General features: G+C 45.0%; 2 protein-coding genes across 7 annotated transcripts; both read left to right on the top strand.

The window, feature by feature from the left end:
* The first annotated feature begins 532 nt into the window (after positions 1-532).
* On the top strand, positions 533-20,682 carry LOC115545496 (protein asteroid homolog 1). Of its 5 annotated transcripts, XM_030358755.1 has the most exons (6): positions 536-1,899; positions 2,296-2,503; positions 2,599-2,743; positions 3,128-3,393; positions 3,977-4,137; positions 5,112-5,629. In XM_030358755.1, the coding sequence occupies exons 1-5, from the start codon at positions 634-636 to the stop codon at positions 3,994-3,996; spliced, it is 1,905 nt and encodes a 634-aa protein (XP_030214615.1). In that variant the 5' UTR covers positions 536-633; the 3' UTR covers positions 3,997-4,137; positions 5,112-5,629. The 5 variants fall into 5 exon arrangements, with proteins under 5 accessions (XP_030214618.1, XP_030214617.1, XP_030214615.1 ...); XM_030358758.1 differs by lacking the exon at positions 3,128-3,393 and having other exon boundaries at positions 533-1,899; XM_030358757.1 differs by lacking the exons at positions 3,128-3,393; positions 3,977-4,137; positions 5,112-5,629 and adding an exon at positions 20,181-20,682 and having other exon boundaries at positions 535-1,899.
* On the top strand, positions 7,118-12,643 carry LOC115545509 (sialoadhesin-like). Of its 2 annotated transcripts, XM_030358774.1 has the most exons (9): positions 7,118-7,254; positions 7,604-7,978; positions 8,425-8,691; positions 9,479-9,745; positions 10,315-10,581; positions 10,876-10,987; positions 11,404-11,446; positions 11,582-11,640; positions 12,397-12,643. In XM_030358774.1, exons 1-9 carry the CDS (start codon positions 7,209-7,211, stop codon positions 12,446-12,448), a joined length of 1,488 nt encoding a protein of 495 aa, XP_030214634.1. In that variant the 5' UTR covers positions 7,118-7,208; the 3' UTR covers positions 12,449-12,643. The 2 variants fall into 2 exon arrangements, with proteins under 2 accessions (XP_030214634.1, XP_030214635.1); XM_030358775.1 differs by lacking the exons at positions 11,404-11,446; positions 11,582-11,640 and having other exon boundaries at positions 7,119-7,254.
* Positions 20,683-21,723: the final 1,041 nt, after the last annotated feature.

The raw sequence follows: 21,723 nt of genomic DNA, 5'->3' as shown, positions 1-21,723 counted from the left end.
GTTGGTATCAAAAACATAGAATAACGTGTAGGCTACTTTTAATTCAGCCTTGGGTGAAATCGAAGCGTGTTTCTTTACGCCTGCACTGGATGCATGCGCGCTCCCGCAGCAGGGGATAACATTTTAATCGGGGGTAACTACATTGGCACGACACCGGCACTTTGGTCACCAGGGAGGATTCCACCAGGAGAAAACCTATATCCTTAATGGATTTAATACGTGGGTGAGAGCCATCCAGTCAATGCACACAAACAACGCTACCCGGCACAAATCAAACTTCACTCTTGTTGGATGAAGTTCAGAAGAAGGAATGTATGTAAGGAAATACAAACTTTAAAACAACACAAACAAAAATATCCTGGCGCCGCCAATGTGTGTGTGCGTGTGTGTGTGTGAGATAGTGTGTGTTGTGTGTGTGTGAGATAGTGTGTGGTGTGTGTGTGTGTGAGATAGTGTGTGGTGTGTGTGTGTGTGTGTGTGTGTGAGAGATATCATATCTTGTAGTGGCAGGAAAGTGAAACCTTAGGAGCCACTCGCAGTGTGCGGTGCTGGTGTATAAAGGAGCTGGGATCCTCTCTGGTTGAGTCCAGTCACCACAGATAGCTGAAGAGAGAACTTCACCAATCAGTCACCATGGGGGTACAGGGCTTGTGGTCGCTGCTGGAGGAATACAACCAGATCTACCAGGACATCCACTTCTGGGACAGCAAGCTAGTGGTGGACGGCACTAACCTGGCCCACCTCCTCTACAACAGGGCCAACCTGGACCAGAACCACGGCGGGGAGTACCTGGCCTTCCAGGCGGAGGTCAAGGCATTTTTCAAGACTCTGGACGACTGTCAAATTAAAGCATATGTTGTGATTGACGGAGGCTCGGGCACCAGCGACATCAAACTAAACCACAGGATGGACCGTCAAAGAAAACGTGTCAAGAAGATCCCTGACGCTCTGAAGGGTGGGAAAAAGGGCTTTTATGCCCTCTTTACCACAACAGTGTTCGAAGAGACGCTGAACGACATGAAGGTGCCGCTGGTCAGGTGCTTCAGAGAGGCCGACGGCCAGCTGGCTGCCCTGGCCAAAAAGTGGTCCTGCCCGGTGCTGTCCAGAGACAGCGACTTCTACATCTACGACCTTCCAGAGGGGTTTCTACCCCTGGATCACTTCCAGATGGACTCAGTTAAAGCAAGTGGGGCCAGGAGTTGCATCTCCTGCAAGCGATACACCACGTCCAGGTTCTGTACCCTTTTCAACATCGGCCACCAGCTGCTGCCCGTCTTCGCCACTTTGGCAGGGAACGACTATGACATCCTCAGAAATGTTAAGTGGGACAGGTATGTTCCAGAGGGAAGTCCTAAAATGAAGTCCAAGTCCCCCCGCCTGGTGGGCCTCCTGAGTTGGCTGGGAGCCAGGACAGACCGGACAACAGAAGACACCTTGACAGCAGCGATGGCACTCATACCCAACATTAGCCAACAGGCGCGGACGGAAATGCGGACGGAGGTGCAGAACGCCATGCTAGAGTACCGACTCCCCAGCTCCTCTCTGCGGAGGTTTTTCAGTGAGGGAACTGTTCCGCCGCTGCCTCCTGAGATCTGGAGCTGGGTCCCTGAGTGGGTCCGTGTGTCCCTGGCCAGAGGAGACCTGGGGGCCAAAATACTGGACTATGACATACTTGTGCACAGGAGGAAGTTTCTGCGAATCCAGGTGGAGTGCAGCGTCCTGCAGAGCTCTAACCTCACCTCACGGCCCATCCGGCAGGTGATGTACGGGCTGCTGCTGGGCCAGGGGGAGGGTGAGGTGGAGGAGTGGGACCGGGACGGTCTGGAGCTCGTCAGTGTCAAGGTGCAACCGCTGGTCCAAGGAGCCGCTCAGACGCTGAGGCTGGACTCTCTGCCCCAGGTAGGCCTACCGACTCCTTTAGCTGGATGATGGATGGAGCATAGTTATATAATAGATGGACACTGGCAGTCGGCATAGTTATCTCCAAACAAAGAATAGGGCTAGGCTAAATCGATGCTAGAGCTAGGTTGTATCAGGAGATTTACAAACTGATACATTTTTGTAACTTAATTGGGGTTAGGGATATGTATAAACCTGAAAGTATATCATCAACGACTGTCTCTTTTGTCATAGCAACATGTCATTCATATCAAATCCGTCTAACTCCTCACTCCAACTGATATTGTCAACTTCTTTGAGCACTACCTTGGTGAAATTAATATTTTAGTTTTATAACGTAATTCAGAGTTCTTGGAAATCCTTTAGATTGACATGTGGTTTGTTCCCACTTCCCAGGCAGACCCCGCTGTGAGGCTGCAGGTGTGTCTGGAGACACTGGGCGTGGAGGAAGAGACGCTGGAGGGAGTTCCGGCTCACCTGCGCCTCCCAGTGGCTGTGACCCGCTACTGGCTGAGGAGGGCCAGCCCTGAGCCGACGGTCCTCAAAGCTCTGCTGATGGTCATGGTCCAAGGAGAACTGAACCGACGGACAGGAGGGGCAACAGGTAGGTAGCACATGTGGTGCTTAGCAAAAAAACTAAACAAACAAACACTCACCTCCCGTGTGCGTGCGTGTGCGTGTGCGTGTGCGTGTGTGTAGGCTGGCAGGGGGTCACCAGCCACAACCCTCACCCTCTGGATGGTGTCGTGGCTCAAAGCTTCAACCAATGGCAGGCCTGCCTGAAGGACACCTCCCAGCTCAACCTGCTGCTCTGCAAGCCCCTCCCTGAACCCCACTACGCCTGGTGAGACACCAAGACCGTAAAGTTTCCATGGCAACACCATCACCCGGACAGTACTGTTTCCATAGTAACACCATCACCCAGACAGTACTGTTTCCATAGCAACACCATCATCCAGACAGTACTGATTCGATAGTAACACCATCACCTTGTCAGTACTCTTTGCATAGCAAAACCCTTTCTAGCCATTACTGTTCCATAGTGAGACCATCATATAAAATCAGAATTAACTTAAAATAACAGGAAAACATAACAATATTGATATTTTAACGGTGAAAAACTGAGAAATGTTAACGTATAAATATTTGTGACAGATTAAGTTGAGGTCACCAGAATGTAGTTTTAAGATAAGACAGTGCTTCATTAATGCCAGACGGGTTGGTCCAGGTTGTACCAGGGCAGGCTGGTGCACCGGCGGCAGAAGCAGCTTCTGAACAGGGAGCCAGAGGAGATACTTCATGACCCCCGGTTCAGGAGACTGTACAGGAGGCTCCTGGGAGCAGTGACCCAGCCAGACCCCGGGGCCAACAGGAGAGCTGGGGGGCCTGAGGCCCAGCTGAGGGCCAGCACGGAGCACCTTCACCTCAACACCCAGGATGAGGAGGAGGAGGAGAAGGAGCTGGGCGGGGCTGAAGGCCTGGATCAGGGATCAGATGGTTCTAGGGTGGAGGTTAAAAGCAGGAGGAGGAAGCAGCAGAGGGAGGGGTGGGAGTGAGCAGGGGGGGGCTGATGGGGCACAGTGTTGGGGTAACGCGTTACAGTCATAGATTATATTAAGCAGCAACAAAGTTATAAAACCTGTTCTTCATATCATTTTGGAGTTGAGATCGGTATAAAATTAGAATAAGATGTTGCATCACAATATTAAGCATGTGGTCTTTTTCTAAGCATGAATCATGAGTTGTGTTTGGGGCTTGGTTAAAATAATCGATTTTCTGATTAATATTGATCTTAATTTGATCTGCTGATCGTTCTTTCAATGCAAAAATACAAAACATACATACATATGTATGCATATATATGTATATATATATATATATATATATATATATATATATATATATATATATATATATATACACAGATGAATATACATATACCACACATATATACATATATATATATATTTTCATTTTATTTGTACTATTCACTTATTTACTGCAATTCATGGTATAAATCAATAAACTCAGACCATGTCAGCAGCTTGTCCGCTCTTTCCTCCGTGTTGTCCTAAAGTCTCCACCACGGTTTCCTGAGCTGCATGAGGAGGCTCCAATCGCTCAGAGAAAGGAGTACAGATGTACTCCTCCCCACCGACGCAGGGAGGAGAACCAAAGGGTCGGCTCAAACCGGCAGGAGCCATCTGACTAATCAAAGATTACAATGACAAAAAACATGTGAGGGGATCTTAATCAAACACAAACAAAGAACACACCATTGGGAAGCTTAATGTTCGATTCATTAAGAATCACTAAAGTGACGTCACTCTGCAGGACATTTTGAGGCAGACCGGTTAGTCGAGAGCAAAAAGGGCGAGACTTATTTGCACTTGAAAGCGATGTGATTTTGAGGTTAGTGGCTATTGCAGAGAATATCTAAAAGGAGGAAGCTACATGTGAGGAAATTTTGCTGTAGCCTTTCACAATCAGCCGATCAGCTCCCCCTGTCCTACTGATGGCTATAGCTCAGTGTCGGACATTATAGCCTACTGATGGCTATAATGTCCGACACTAGTCGGACATTATCTAATGTAATGTAGTCTCTTATAGTCTAACATTATCCTATATATTATAGTCTATTATAATAATACATTTAATTTAGAGGCGCCTTTCAAGGAACCCAAGGTCAATAGTGTGACATTATCTAATGTAATATAGTCTATTTTAGTAGACATTATCAAATATAGTCTACTATAATTGTATAGTTTAACATTATCTATTAAAGTCTAGTATAGTCTTACATTATCTGATATTGTCTCTGAAAGTCTAACATTATCTAATCAAATTTAGTTTATGCTACACGTGATCATCCTAAATTGCCCCAATTTGATTGGTTTGCTATCTCTGGATTTTGGGCAATATCCCATGATTGAGATCACAAACTCATAAAATAAATAATAAAGTGTTATCTTGTTTATTTTTGGAGTGTTCAAGTGTAGTATATACTAAACTATATTAGTATATAGTATATACTACTAACTATCACTTCGGTAAATAATTGTTAAATAATCTATGATAGTCTAACATTATCTATTATATTCTAGTATAGTCTAACTTTATCTGATATAGTCTATGATACTCTAACATTATCTATTACAGTCTAACCTAATGACCGCTCCATCCATGGATGAATCCCTTGTGGTGTTCTCCAGGATTCCACAGGTCCGTCCACCTGGTGGTTGCCGTGGTGAAGGGCGTGGTGTTGGCGGTTCTCCTTCTCCTCCTGGCTGGGGCTGGCTTCGCTAAATGGTGCACAAACAAAACCAATCAAATGTAAAAAAGCTGTTGGTCGATACGAGACATTGAAGTTGATTTGAAGAAAACATATTTGTACGCATAAAGATTAAAGTAGAAATGTTCATGTTAATAAATGTGGTAAGGTGATTGTATTTTAGAATAATTATTTTGTCATATTGGAGTAAATTCCATTGCCGTCCCTGTGGGCTGTGGCTGACGGCTGGTCTCAGCAGCCTCACCTGGCCTGAGTCAGACTGAGAGACTCTGGGGCTGGTGGGGCTGCACACCTGTTGTGCGTTGGCTAGTCAATGCTCACAGGTTAAACCAGCCGTCACCACACACACTCAGGAGATCACCTAGATGGCAGCACTGATCACCATCTTCATGTGTCAGGGACTTCAACATCCGCAATAAACCGGTTTGAACTTCATCACCCTGTGTCCTGTGTCTTGAAGAGCCCAGTGAAAGCCACCTAGATGGAGTGAGTCGGCCATCTTTAGGAGAAGTGGGTTGACCATCTTTAGGAGGAGTGGGTCGGCCATCTTTAGGAGGAGTGGGTCGGCCATCTTTAGGAGGAGTGGGTCGGCCATCTTTAGGAGGAGTGGGTCGGCCATCTTTAGGAGGAGTGGGTCGGCCATCTTTAGGAGGAGTGGGTCGGCCATCTTTAGGAGGAGTGGGTCGGCCATCTTTAGGAGGAGTGGGTCGGCCATCTTTAGGAGGAGTGGGTCGGCCATCTTTAGGAGGAGTGGGTCGGCCATCTTTAGGAGGAGTGGGTCGGCCATCTTTAGGAGGAGTGGGTCGGCCATCTTTAGGAGGAGTGGGTCGGCCATCTTTAGGAGGAGCGGGTCGGACATCTTTAGGAGGAGTGTGGCCCTACTCATTCTACGTGACTGCAGTCTGCCCAATGGGTCTGTCCTATTGCCAAAGGCAGTGAGCAAGTCCCTTGGTTTGAGGAAGTAGTCTGAAGGGAGGGATGTCTCATTTGATTGGATCATTAAAAGATTTAACATCTCTGTCTTGTTGCTCCAAATTGCCCACCCTACCTTAACTCTGTTTCTATCACAGAATGAGGAAACAGAAAAAGAAGAACCAGAGAATGAACAAACCCGAGAACCAGAGAATAAACCAACGAAGACACAAACCACAAGGCATTAATATAACTGAGCAGAGTCACTGTTGATCCTCATCACCAGAAGTCCCGCCCCTCTCTGCCCATTGGCCAACCCATGAACTCAGGCGGAGAGCGAGAGACTGTGTGAGATAAGCTCAGCAGCTCACCAACACTCATATTTCTCTGTCTTCAGAGAACATTCGTAAACTAACATCCACACTATCTTGTTCATAGGTCAGCGTTTGAATTCACACCCTTTGTTGAGGGGTAATATCTGGGGGTCACTGAGATACAATTATCATGAAGACATTTAAATGCCGCTTATTCTGCCAGTTATTGTACTTTAAACATGGTCATTGTTCACGTTATCCTGTCGTGTTCACTAATAATAACGGCTGATCAATAATCCATATACACTGGAGATACTCCAACTGTGACCGATGTTGGCCGCGTACACTGTGGCCCATCGTGCATCCCTAACTTCTAGTCTCTAAGTTTGATGAATCAAATAAAGACATAACGGTTGCTCAATATAATAATAATAGAAAGTCAAATTCTACTTCAAATTATATTTTACAATCTAAACCAAGTTGTAGATCAATCCAAAACAAAGGGACTACTTCTATAAAACACGTTGATAATGGGTCTATAGGGACGTTCTACTGGGCCAATATAAACTGAACTGTTGATAGGATGTCATGTCACTGAGAGAGGGAGAAGGGAAGCTATATATGGTATTTAAAGCACTGTGAAGGGAGGTTAGTGGCTATTGCAGAGAATATCTAAAAGGAGGAAGCTACATGTGAAGACTATTACTGTTGCCTTTCACAATCAGCCAATCAGGCCTCCCCCTGTCCAAGTGGCGTTAACAACCAGACACAGAGAGGAAGCTACGGAGCAGATGAAGATGAATCCACGGACCCTCTCTGTGCTCCTGCTGCTAGCTGGTAAGCTGTAATGCTTCTTGTGTTTACTACCGGGAACGTGTCCGTACACAAACTGGATCCAGCTGTCCTGTGGGCTCAACCGAGAGCTCTTTTTAGAGCCTGATGGGACCTCAACTCTACCACTAGACACAGATAAAGAAGGACACTTTGATCAGTTTATCGTTCCATATATTATCATAATAATAATAATATTGATGATAATAATACTGCATTGTTTTCTTAATGGGCCTTACCCCAAGAGCTTTCATAATATGAAAGAAAAAAAAACTTGGAGAGAGCATGACCTCATGTGAGACCCTCCCTTAGAACCGGGCTCCCTGTTGTGACCCCGACTGTCTGCTTCCTCCAGGGCCGCTGGGGGCGGACCCTGACTGGCACGTGGAGTACCCTGACTCCTTCTGCGTGGTGGAGGGCTCCACCACCACCATCCCCTGCAGCTTCACCCACCCCGCGGTGCACAAAAGGACCGGCGCGGTGGTGGAGCGGGTGGAGCGGGTGGTCTGGTGCCCCGATCACCCGATCTGCCACCTTACCACGCCCAACGTGTACAACAGCAGCACCGTCCGGGCCAACAGCAGGTTCCTGTACCTGGGGGACCTCGTCAGGAACTGCACCTTAAAGATCATCAAGACGGAGAAACAGGACGCTGCAACGTACCGCTACCGCTTCGAGACCAACGGCGGAGGCTTCGCTGGAAAGAAAGGAGTCAGAGTCAACGTCACTGGTAAGTGTTACTTCTAGTACTGTTACTAGTTAGTTTACATCTAGCACTGTCACTATGCTTCTAGTGCTGTTACTAGTTAATTTTACATTTAGTGCTGTTACTAGTTTGTTTAACATCTAGTACTGTTACTAGGGTCGGTGTTACCTCTACTACTGTCCCATTATAATAGGACTATAGGAAGAGACTACACTTGGTCCCCATTGGGGAGGGATTAGTAGCTTCCTGTAGTCAACCTTGAGCAAGATGTCCTCACCCACCTGCTCCTCATGAGATGTTTTTGGATGTCCTGGAAGACGCTTTGGATCAAATGCATTTTATGATTCGTTGTATCTGCAAACCGACAGTGGTAAATAGTAAATGATAAGTGATGACCACTTCAACTGAAGGGTATATGCTGTCATTCTGTCCAGTTGTTAAGAACGTCCGTCTCACTGTGTCTTCAACAGATGGAGAGGATGTGAAGGTCAGAAGCTCTGTCACTGACAATGTGGTGAAAGAGGGCGGTCAGGTCACACTCACCTGTACCTCAGCCTGCTCCTTCCACCAATTGGACGTCCACTGGTACAGAAATGGCCACGCCCTATCAGAGACAGGCCCCGCCCTCCACCTCAGCTCTCTGACCAATAACAACACAGGGAATTACACCTGCTCTCTGGACTCCAGTGGGCAGAAAACCTCTGCGCCTTGGTGTCTATTGGTGGGGGAATATGAAGGTGAGCCCCTCTGTGTTCACTAATGTCATGAGGGTGGTCCTTCATCTAATGTAATATAGTGTATTATAATCTGACATTATCTAATATAGTCTATTATAGTCCGACATTATTTAATTTATTAAAGTCTATTATGTCTAACATTATCTAATCTAATATAGCCTATTATAGTCTAACATTATGTAACCTAATAAAGTATATTTTAGTCTAACATTATCCAATTTAATGTTGAACAATTACTCGCCGACGGCTCCGTGAATAGTGGGGAACAGCCCCCTCAACCTTCGGTCTCGGGGGCTGTTCCCCACTATTCACGGAGCCTGAGGTGAATAATTGTTTCGGTATATACTACACGTGAACGCTCCATATAATAAACAAGATAACCCTTTTTGTCTGGATTTATTTGTTTTTATTAGCGGCATATTAGCTTTTAATTAGCGTGACGAGACGACCGTCACACGCTCTGAAAACAATATCCAGAGTTTGAGATCTCAGTCATGGGATGTTGCCCAAAATCCCGAGATAGCGAACCAATCAAATTGCGCCATATTAGGAGTTTCACTTGTAGCATATACTAAAGCCTGTTATATTCTAACATTATCTAATCTAATATAGTATATTATAGTCTAAAATAATCGAATCTAATATAGTGTACTATAGTATGACATTATTTAATCTAGTATATTAGTGTCGTACTGTTACTAGTCAGTGTTACTTCTTCTAGTTATGACACTCGTTTTAGCAAGCTGTCCATTTGTAAAGAACGTCCGTCTCACTGTGTCTTCAACAGATGGAGAGGTTGTGAAGGTCAGAAGCTCCGTCACTGACCATGTGGTGAAAGAGGGCGGTCAGGTCACACTCACCTGTACCTCAGCCTGCTCCTTCCACCAATTGGACGTCCACTGGTACAGAAATGGCCACGCCCTGTCAGAGACAGGCCCCGCCCTCCACCTCAGCTGTCTGACCAATGACGACGCAGGGAATTACACCTGCTCTCTGGACTCCAGTGGGCAGAAAACCTCTGTGCCTTGGAGTCTATTGGTGGGGGAATATGAAGGTGAGCCCCTCTGTGTTCACTAATGTCATGAGGGTGGTCCTTCATCTAATCTAATATAGTCTATTATAGTCTGACATTATCTAATTAATTAAAATCTATTATGTCTAACAGTATCTAATCTAATTAGCCTATTATAGTCTAACATTACATAATCTTATAAAGTATATTATGTTCTGACATTATCTAATCTAATATTTAACAATTATTCACCTCAGGCTCCGTGAATAGTGGGGAATAGCCTGTTCCCCACTATTCACGGAGCCTGAGGTGAATAATTGCTTCGGTATATTCTACACGTGGACACTCCAAAAAATAAACAAGATAACATTTTTAGCCGGGATTCATTAGTTTTTTTATTGCGGTTAATTTGTTTTTATTAGCGACCATCACACGTTGAAAACAATATCCTGAGTTTGAGATCTCAGTCATGGGATATTGCTCAATATCCCGAGATAGCGAACCAATTAAATTGCGCCATATTAGGAGGTTCATGTGTAGCATAGACTAAAGCCTTGTGTTAGCAATCTGTCCAGTTGTAAAGAATGTCCGTCTCACTGTGTCTTCAACAGATGGAGAGGTTGTGAAGGTCAGAAGCTCCGTCACTGACAATGTGGTGAAAGAGGGCGGTCAGGTCACACTCACCTGTACCTCAGCCTGCTCCTTCCACCAATTGGACGTCCACTGGTACAGAAATGGCCACGCCCTATCAGAGACAGGCCCCGCCCTCCACCTCAGCAATCTGACCAATAACAACACAGGGAATTACACCTGCTCTCTGGACTCCAGCAGACAGAAAACCTCTGCGCCTTGGAGTCTGGTCGTGTTGGTAGATGAAGGTGAGCCCCTCTGTGTTCACTAATGCACATGAGGGTGGTCCCTCATCAAAGGTAATATAGTGTATGATAGTCTAACATAATCTAATCTAATATGGTCTATTATAGTCTGACACTATCTAATTTAATCTAAATGTGTAAATTCATTTCATAGGTCATCTAATGTAATTGTTTCTGAAATGATGTGATCTAACAAATCTAAGTGTATCTAACACGTTGTAATGTAATCTCACTGTTCATAACAAAGTGATTCTAAACTAATCTAATTGTTTCTGACATAAATGCGTTGTTTTACAGGAAAACACAATGTGACAGTGACTGGAAAAGAGAAGTTTGACTGGTTCCTGACGGTGTCGGTGCTGTTGGCTGTGTTCCTTCTCCTCCTGGCCGGGCTGGTCTTCGCTAAAAGGTACTCAAATCAAATCTGAGAAGAGCTCAAAATAGGACGTTGAAGATGATTTGTGAGATGATATTTTAGGAAAGATGAAAGTATTTATCTCTAAGATTTGTGTTGATATAAATGTCTGTTCAACTTGGGGTGGGGCACGGAGCTCACTGTGGAGCTCACCGGTAGAGATTGCAATTACCAGTTATGACCATATGTGTCGCCAAAGGGAACAGAATCGAAATCTTCGAAATGTCCACTTTAATCTTGATGATGATAACGAAGATGATTATGTTTGAAAAGTATTAACCCTTGGAGACTAAATTCAGAGTAATTAATAGAAATCCAACTGAAATCTCTCATCTGAAATGTTTATTTGGTAGTAAAATGGTGTTTTATTATTGGACATATCTGCAATGTCTCTTTTTATTATTAAATAGGAGGCATGGCCAAAAAAAGGCATCAGAGGTTATTCAAAAACAGGTGAGTAATTCCCGTCACTTGAAACTAAAAGTGTGTGTGTGTGTGTGTATGTGTAATTGTATATGTGTGCGCGCACGGGTTGTTTGTGTGAGTGTGTGTCTGTCTGACCACCTGTCTGTCTGTCTGTCTGTCTAGGAGGGAGCTTCAGAGGAAGTCACCTATTCAACCGTCCACTTCAAACCCAGTTCCTCAAGGTAACGCCTCCTGTTACGATGACCTTCTGATGGTGAACGAGACGGTAGTGATGTCATCGTTCATCACTAATAAGACGGGAGGATGTCATATTTTAGCTGTGTAACAGATCAGTACATGTTCGTTGATGAAACCAGTGCCAACACTTACTCCATTTAAACATTCCTAATGAACCGTTTCTAAAGCGTAACGGACGATAACGGTCCGGTTGATCAAACCATCGTCTCCCCTGGCTTTACCTCCGGTACAATAGCATTTAAAAAACTGACTTGGTAGTATCAAATCTGCCAAAGAGCATTTAGCATGTGGGTAACAAAGTGTTTTTAAACGCCCTGTTTAAACTCAAGTTTGAACACTAGAGACTTCAAATAAATCATGAAATGAGTTGTTTTGAGTTGTTATCCCCATGGTTACGAGCCACGGCAGCTTTTTTTCAACACACACTCGCACGCACGCACGCACGCATGCACACGCACGACTTCATCCTGGCATTCAAGAGCACCTGAACTGGAATTCAGAGGAGAATTGGTTTTTAACAAACTCTTTGGCGTAGACTAGCAAAAACGTCTGTTTTTCAAAACAAGTTTATTATTTGAGTAACTGTCAGAATGGCATGACTATGTTGAGATCAAAATAGACATACTACGATGTTTAAAACAGAAACAGGTTCACTGGTTCACTGGTTCAGTGGCACTTAAAGCCTACTAGTGAAATGATGAAGGGAATCTGAGGTTTGCTGGTCTGCTTCTGGGTGACAGGTCAGCCCCTGGACCGGAACATGAGATCGTCTACAGCGAGGTCGTTGGCTGAACCAAACTCAAGCAGCGACTCCTCTTCCTCCTCCAGTGATGACGAGATAAGGGAACGCTGACGTCATCATGTCTGTTGTCTGTCTTTATTGTATGTTGTTGTTTATTCTGAATATACTCAAGGTTGTCTGAATAACGGTGAGGTTTGTAAAGACTGGTTCTTCTCCATTCTGGTCCTGACGACTAGGCTACGTTTAAAAAAAATACTTCCCAACTTAGTTTCCTGATGGAATGGCCGCTCAGTCTTTCATGAGCTAGTTCTTCTGTTAGCTTACAGTATTTATGCAATCATATCTTTACAGTAGGGATCGACCAATACAGATTTTTTAGGGCCGATACGATACCGATATTTTTTCATCAGCCTTATGGTGCGGCCACACCAAACGCGTTACCCGCGTACCTCGCATATAAAATCGCCATTTTTTCCATAGGGAACCATTGGTTTACGCGCGTATGAGACGCGTACACGCGTTACATGCGTATAAGCAACATTTTACTCGCGTTAGGGGCGTATGAGGCGCGTATATATACGCGCGTATATATACGCGCGGCGCGTACATATACGCGCGTACGCGAGGAGTTCAAAAAATTGAACTTTTTACGCTCATACGCGCCGCAATAGCCAATCAGCGTTGAGCTTGACCCGACGTCACTGGCAGAGAGTAGTGAGCTTGGACAGAAGCATACGGCCGACATCTTTCTTTATTCTGTGTGGAAATAGTAACATAGTTACGCCATTAAATGCTTTTATGGAAACATTTTTAGCGAGAAATGTGCATTTTACTTTCATAATGTTCGCTCGGTGAATGTGAAGGATGTTTGGTTTGATAGTTATGACGAAGAGGGAACGCTCCGTTCACTTGCATGGACAGAGTCTCTGGTTACTAAGCAACCTCAACGTCTTGGCGGACTGTATATCTGCTGATCAACACTACGAATGCTGGAAACACACCAGACACACCATGTGAAGTTATTTAACCCGATTAGTGTTATTTATATCCGAGATTATTTAATCTAACCCGATCCAAGCTCTATCATCCACCCAAACACGGCGGCGTTTGGGTTTCCTTCCTCGGACTCCTAAATCCAGCGCAGCCACAGGCTGGGGGGGGGGGGGAGTTTTGGGCGGTCTCATCTACGCGCGTTACGGGCGTATCTGACCATTTTTGACACAAAATGGTCAAGCAACATTTTAGCTGCATTACGCGCGTACATGGTACGCGAGGTACGCGCTTGGTGTGTTCGCACCTTTAGCCGATACTCCGATACGCCGATACCGATATTTAGAGCCGATATTTAGAGCCGATACTGCTTTTGCTCCCTCAATCATAAAAATTACACTGATAACAAATGTTACAAGTCTCAATTTAAAAAAAGGAACATTTATTGAACTTCAATATAAAAAACAATATTTAACAAATAGTAAAAACAGGTGAGGTAAAACAAGGATGAAAAATTAGATGAGCAATATTTAACAAATATTAAAAACAGGTGAGGTAGAACAAGTAAAAAAAATTTTTTTTTTTTTTTTAAAAAAAGCGAAAAAATATCGGCGAAAATCAGCCGCGTATCGGCCAATACCGATACACGTAAAAAACGCGAATATCGGCCGACCGATATATCGGTCGATCCCTACTTTACAGTCTATGGGTCATGCAGGCTTACAATAAGATCTGTCATGTTCTTATCATCGGTTGTTCCTGTGTTAAAGTGAAGCCATTTAAAATACTGCTAAAGTTAATGGGGGTCAGATAATAATAGGCGTACCAATCATCCCTGAGATTCATTCCAAACTGTAAGGCTCGGACTCACAACTGCCAGTTGTCCTCTCGGGTAGGATGGCCTGCTTTGTCCACTCGTAGGCTCAGTCACTTCTGCATTTTTATTCATGTGGCAATACTTGTTGTGCTACCTAGCTATTTATGCTCCCTTATCATGCGGAAAAGTGCTGGTCCACACTTTTTACGTTCAGAGGACTTGGTTTTGCTATTTGTCCCCAATATGTGGAAAGAACAGGGTAAAATGGCTTTTGTATACTCTGCCCTCACTGTGTGGAATACGCTGCAGAAAGACCTAGGACTTGTTGAATTCATTTAGTTAAATGCTTTTAAGTTGAAAATGAAGGAAATTGAGCTAGACTCTAAGATATCAGTGTTTTTGTTTCCTTTTTACAGAAAAGGATATTTTAAGATCGATGCAGTGTGAATTGATTTGCCTTATTTTAGTGCTGTTTACATTTTTGTCCCTGTGTGTTTATCTGAAACTGTTTGTCTGTAACTGTGGTTCATTGTGCTGCTGCCTGCTTTGACCAGGTCACCTTTGAAAAAGATTTTTAATCTCAATAGGTTTTTCTCCTGGTTTAATAAAGGTTAAAAAAATAAATAATAATCACCCTCACCACTGTGGAGCTTATATAAGAAAGGGGAAGTATAATTCACTGGAACTCAGCAGGAACTTTGTCTGCTGCCATGTGTGTCGAAGTCCTCTCTTCCCTGAATACTATTATTAAGATAGCAGAAGTCAGATAGAATTGAACCAAAGTCTTTTTGTGAACCGTCTGTATAAAAGTACAGGTATTATAGGTATGCATTACCCAATTTAGACACAGAAAAAGCTCTTTGGGAACTGTATTAGACCTTTTAAGTAGGCTATTAAACTATAAAAGTTTATTTATTACCTTATTTTGAGCATGCAGTGTATTTTCGATGGGATACAGCTGTGGAAAATATTCCTATCTTAATAAATAGCATTGATATTTTAGAATATGTTGTCAAAATAATGTTCTTGAAAAAACAACTCTACAGACATAAAATAAATAAAATGCCTCAACAAACTTTTCGTTGTTTTCTAAGTTGGGCAGATAGAGTCCATTTCCTGTAGCCTTTCACAATCAGCCATTCAGCCCTCCCTCTGTCCTAGTGACTGTAACAACCAGACCCTGAGAGGAAGCTACGGAGCAGATGAAGATGAATCCATGGACCCTCTCTGTGCTCCTGCGAAAAACTGGATCCATATGATATGTTATCATCTTACTACTATAATAGCAAGCCTGTCGCACCAGTTACACAGAGCTACTCATGTGCGCATGTGCCAAGCAGCCTGCAGCTCACACACACACACACACACACAGTTTGTGTGTATACATACACAGCAAGCACGCATATACACACCGCATACACACACCTCACACACATGCCCACGAACATACACGAAAACGCACACACACACGCGCACGCACACACATACACACACGCATGCACCGCACGTCATGACAAAAGCAGCGAAACACTCGCCGAAGTAAGCGTTATGTTTTTAAACATAACGGCTCCGCTGTAAACAAACTCCCAGGTAAGACGTTCTGTCTATAGACTGTAGATATTGCGGAAAAAAAGAAAGAAAGAGACAATTTCTTACCTCGACAAGCAACGGCAGGTCGTTCATTTCATCATATAAAAACCGTTAAATTCAAACATTGCGCCGACCAGCATATCAACACACAAGTGACGTGATCTTAAAGAGACAGTGTCCCTATAACGCACCGAAAACATGTCAATAACACAGTATGGTGAATTATTTCTATAGAGTCCTCCACAAGACTACACTTTGTTGCTCAAATGTAATATTACCCTGCTCCTTGAGCCTCCCGGAATGTCTTGCGATATTGATAGGGACGCAAAATTAATTTTCAATTTACTGACAAATAAAGTAGTATCCTATCGTATGTCCCCCTTCCCCCCTGCGGACGGTTTTAGTTGTTTATGTTTCGTATGTTTTGTGTGTATGCTATGTGTGACTGTAGGCTACTGCTGCCTGTCTTGGCCAGGACACCTGAAGAGATGTTTAATCTCAATGATGATTATCATTTTCAACTAACCAATAGTAGGCCATCAGGAGGGTCCTGTACCTGGCGGACCTCGTCAGGAATTAAACCTTGAAGATCATCAAGGCAGTGAAACAGGACGCAAAGAGATACTACTTCCGCTCCGATAAAAACTTGATACATAAAGTGTGAAATTAGACGCATGAGAGAGGTAAAATTGCCATTAAGGAAAGAAAGCATAGTATGCCTTGCGAAACCCAGTATGCCTTGCGAAACCCAGTATGCCTTTCGAAACACCTCGTGATTGGTCGATGAAACGCTACCGGGAACGCCTAAAGGGCATTCTAGTGTCATGACAGAAACACCCAAGCCTGCAGATGGACCCTTCTCCTTTCCCCTGACCGGGGAACCTTGTTGAAGCTTAAAAGAGAACAACAATTAACTGCAGCATAGATGAGAAGACTAGTTACTTTGAATTAACATGGATTGATATGGGCACTAGATCATTCTCTGAATCGCAGATTTTTTTTCTTCCGATTTTAGTCACGTCGCTCAAGTGACTTTAAGCATGAAGTAACTTGAACGACGTGACTCAAATCAAACTTACCATATTGCAACTTCTACTGGACAAATACACATCAGTATAATAGGCTTTAAGTGTTCGGCTGCATAACCACGTTATTATGTTATGGAGTTGAAAATGTGATACCTCGGAAATTTCTGGAAAAACGAAAGTCATCAGTATGTGTGTGTTTGGAGCGGGGGGTGAGTGTGATGTCATCTTGTAGATTTCAGGAAAGTGAAACTTAACGAGATACTCTCAGTGTGTGTGTGTGTGTGTGTGTGTGTGTGCGTGTGCGTGTGTGTGTGTGTTTAACTCCACGTGTGTGTTCTATGTGTTTGTGTGTGTCATGTCCTATCTTGTAGATGTCAGCAAAGGGAAACCTAAGGAGCCACTCCCAGTGTGTGTGTGTGTGTGTGTGTATAAAGGAGCTGGGATCCTCTCTGTGTGAGTCCAGTCAGCACAGATAGCTGAAGAGAGAACTTCACCAGTCCAGTCTCCCTTAAAGTTAGAGCTCGACCTGTGGGTCACCATGGGGGTAAAGGGCTTATCTTCACTCCTGGAGGACAACAGAATGATCTCCCCGGACATCCACTTCAGGAAGAGCAAGCTAGTGGTGGATGGAAACAATATGCTCTTCCACCTCTACTTCTCGTCCAACCTGGACCAGAACCACGGCGGGGAGTACCTGGCCTTCCAGTTGGAGGTCCAGGCTTTCTTCAAGACTCTGGCCGACTGTGGAATCAAACCATACGTGGTGATGGACGGAGGCTCGAGCACCAGTGACATCAAACTGGAAACCTTCAAAATCCGGGCCAGAGAGAAGGTCCAGAAGACCCATGATGCCGCTTTGACGGGCAGAAAGGGACGCATCCTCCCCACCCTCACCAAGCACGTGTTCAGACAGACGCTGAACGACCTGAAGGTGCCGCTGGTCTATTGCTTCGGAGAGGCGGACGGCCGGCTGGCTGCCCTGGCCAGAGAGTGGTGCTGCCCGGTTCTGTCCGCAGACAGCGACTTCTACATCTACGACCTTCCAGAGGGGGTTCTGCCCCTGGATCACTTCCGGTGGCGCTCAGTGGAGACGCGTCATGGCATCCCCTGCAGGCGATACTCGATGTCCAGCTTCTGCACCTTCTTCCACATCGACCCCCAGCTGCTGCCCGTCTTCGCCTCGCTGGCCGGGAACGACTACGTCAACCTCAGAGAGGTTAATTGGGCCAGATACCTTCCAGCGGGAAGTCCTAAAATGAAATTCAGTGGCACTAACCTGGTGGGCCTCCTGAGTTGGCTGGGAGCCAGGGCAGACCGGACGACAGAAGACACCCTGACAGCAGTGATGAAACTCATGCCCAGCATGAGTCAACAGGCACAGACAGAGGCGCGGACGATGCTGAGGAAGTCCATGCTGGAGTACCGACTCCCCAGCTCCTCTCTGCGGGGGTTCTTCAGCGAGGGAACCATTCCGCCGCTGCCCGCTGAGTTGTTGAGCTGCGTCCCCGACTGGGTCCGCACGCCCCTGGCCAGAGGAGAGCTGAACAGTGACGTGTTGGGCCTTCTTGTGCACAGGCGGAACAAACTGCAAACCCAGGTGGAGCACAGCGACCTACAGAGCTCCAACCTCACCTCGAAGCACATCCGGCAGGTGTGGTACGGGCTGCTGCTGGGCCAGAGGGGGGGTGAGGTGGAGGAGGTGGACCGGGTCGGTCTGGAGCTCATCAGTTTCCAGGTGCGACCGCTTGTCCAAGGAGCCGCTCAGACACTGAGGCTGGACTCTCTGCCCCAGGTAGGCCTACCGACTCATTCAGCTGGATGATGGATGGATAATAGATGGACAAGAGATCGACCATAGATTTATAATAGACTGATTATAGCAGCAGCACCAAGTAAGAAGAAGGCTAACATGGGAGGTGCAACTTTAAATGATCAGTCCAAATTCAATGAATATTTCCCGATCGTTTAGTCTCATTGATTTATACATTTTTTCAGGGGGGTTTGAATCTAATAGCATTTAGTTTTTCAGTTGATATCTTTGATCTCCCGCCTAGACAACTTTTTCACCAAAATATGTGGCCTTCCGTCTGTTGAGCATGCATGTGTATCTCGGACACAGTTGAAACCCCCCCCTGAGATTGCTTGGCACTTCACCATTAACAACCTTATTAACTAGCAATATCTTAACCTGGTTGACTGTCTTCCACATTGAGACCATTGAAATTCTCAAAGTTGGAGGGTAGTGGGTGTAGGCATATTGCAAGTCTCATAAATCATCTGCATTATGTAATAAACAGCATGTGTTGAACCTATAGAAGAAGTTATCTGAGGCAAACCCTCTACAAGTGGAGTTCTTGGTTATCCTTGAGATGTGTTTTGTTCCCACTTCCCAGGCAGACCCCGCTGTGAGGCTGCAGGTGTGTCTGGAGACTCTGGGCGTGGAGGAAGAGACGCTGGAGGGAGTTCCGGCTCACCTGCGCCTCCCAGTGGCTGTGACCCGCTACTGGCTGAGGAGGGCCAGCCCTGAGCCGACGCTCCTCAAAGCTCTGCTGATGGTCATGGTCCAAGGAGAACTGAACCGACGGAAGGGAGGGACAACAGGTAGGTAGCACTTGTTGTATTTCAAGTAAAGTAACTTCCTCACTCATTACTCCCTCCCTATGTGTGCATGCTTATGTTTGTGTGTAGGCTTGCAGGGATATATCTTATCAGGAAAGCGGAACTTAAAGTGTGTGTGTGTGTGTGTGTGTGTGTGTGTGTGTGTGTGTGTGTGTGTGTGTGTGTGTGTGTGTGTGTGTGTGTGTGTGTGTGTGTGTGTGTGTGTGTGTGTGTGTGTGTGTGTGTGTGTAGGCTGGCAGGGATATACCAAACACCTCTCTAAGCCTCTGGATGGTGTCGTGGCTCACAGCCTCAACCAATGGCAGGCCTGCCTGAAGAACGCCTCCAAGCTCAACCTGCTGCTCTGCCAGCCCCTCCCTGAACCCCACTTCACCTGGTGAGACACCCACACAGTACTTTTTCCATAGCAACACCATAGCAACACCATCACCCGGACAGTACTGTTTCCATAGCAACACCATCACCCGGACAGTACTGTTTCCATAGTAACACCATCCCCTAGTCAGTACTGTTTGCATAGCAAAACCATTACTAGCCATTACTGTTCCATAGTGAGACCATCATATAAAATCAGAAGTAACTTTAAATAACAGGACAACATCACAACACTGATATTTTAACAGTGAAATACTGAGAAATGTATACACGTTTGTGACGGAGAAAGTTGAGGGTGGGGTCAACAGAATGTAGTTTTAAGATAAGATAAGTGCTTCATTAATCCCAGACGGGTTGGTCCAGGTTGTACCAGGGCAGGCTGGTGCACCGGCGGCAGAAGGAGCTCCAGGAGAGGGAGCCGGAGGTGGAAAATGCCAACTTCATCAGTCTGTACAGGAGGCTCCTGGGAGCAGTGACCCAGCCAGACCCAGGGGCCAACAGGAGAGCTGGGGGGCCTGAGGGCCAGCATGGAGCACCTTCACCTCTTCACCCAGGATGAGGAGGAGGAGGAGGAGGAGGAGGAGGAGGAGGAGGAGGAGGAGGAGGAGGAGGAGCTGGGCGGGGCTGCAGGCCTGGATCAGGTCTCGGATGGTTCCAGGGTGGAGGTTAAAAGCAGGAGGTGGAAGCAGTAGAGGGAGGGGTGGGAGTGAGCAGGGGGGGCTGATGGGGCACAGTGTTGGGGCAACGCGTTACAGTCATATATTATATTAAGCAGCAACAGAGTTATAAAACCTGTTCCTCAAATCATTTTGGTATTGCATCTTCAATAAGAACCTAGGAAGGAAGAAAAAGGAGAGTTGAGAACGGTATAAGATTAGATAAGATGTTGCATCACAATATTATGGTTGTGGGCTTTTTCTATGCGTGAATCATGAGTTGTGTTTCGGGCTTGGTTAAAATAATCGATTTTCTGATTAATATCGATCTTAATTTGAGCTGCTGATCGTTCTTTCAATACAACATATACATATGTATACTGTACAGACATATATATGCATATGTACTAGTGCTGTCAGTTAAACGCGTTATTAACGGCGTTAACGCAAACCAATTTTAACGGCGTTACATTTTTTATTGCGCGATTAACGCTTTTTTTTTTTTTTTTCTTTGGCTCAAAACAAAGAAGCAGTAGCCTGACTGCTATGCTCAAGGCAGTATGTTTGTATGTTCATCGTTTAATTGCACTATAGGCTTTTTTTTTGTATCGTCCTTTTTTGATCAGTATATGCCAATAAAAAAACATTTTCACAAGGCAAGCCGATGAACTTCTCCATGTTGATAAGAGCATTAAAATGAGAAAAAATAATGGGACAAAGAAATCAAGGGATATTTAGCATAGAATAAACATTTGCGATTATTCGTGAGTTAACTATGGCATTAATGTGATTAATCGCGATTAAATATTTTACTCCCTTGACAGCACTAATCTACATATAATCTATACATGCAAATATATGTATGCATACAGATATATATATATACATGCGCAATCATATATATGAATACACATATTATATATACATATACCACTCATATATATATACACATATTATATACATATATATATTATTTTTACTATTCACTTATTTACTGCAATTCATGATATAAATCAATAAACTCAGACCATGTCAGCAGTTTGTCCGCTCTTTCCTCCGTGTTGTCCTAAAGTCTCCAACACGGTTTCCTGAGCTGCATGAGGAGGCTCCAATCGCTCAGAGAAAGGAGTACAGATGTACTCCTCCCCACCGACGCAGGGAGGAGAACCAAACGGTTGGTACGGAATAACTAAAGTGAAGTCACTCTGCAGGACATTTTGAGGCAGACCGGTTAGTGGAGACCAGAAAGG

The sequence above is a fragment of the Gadus morhua genome, chromosome 6 (assembly GCF_902167405.1).
Source record: "Gadus morhua chromosome 6, gadMor3.0, whole genome shotgun sequence".
In the NCBI taxonomy this organism is placed as follows: domain Eukaryota; kingdom Metazoa; phylum Chordata; class Actinopteri; order Gadiformes; family Gadidae; genus Gadus; species Gadus morhua.
Note: the sequence above shows the minus strand (reverse complement) of the source record. Positions and strands in the feature narration are given on the sequence as shown.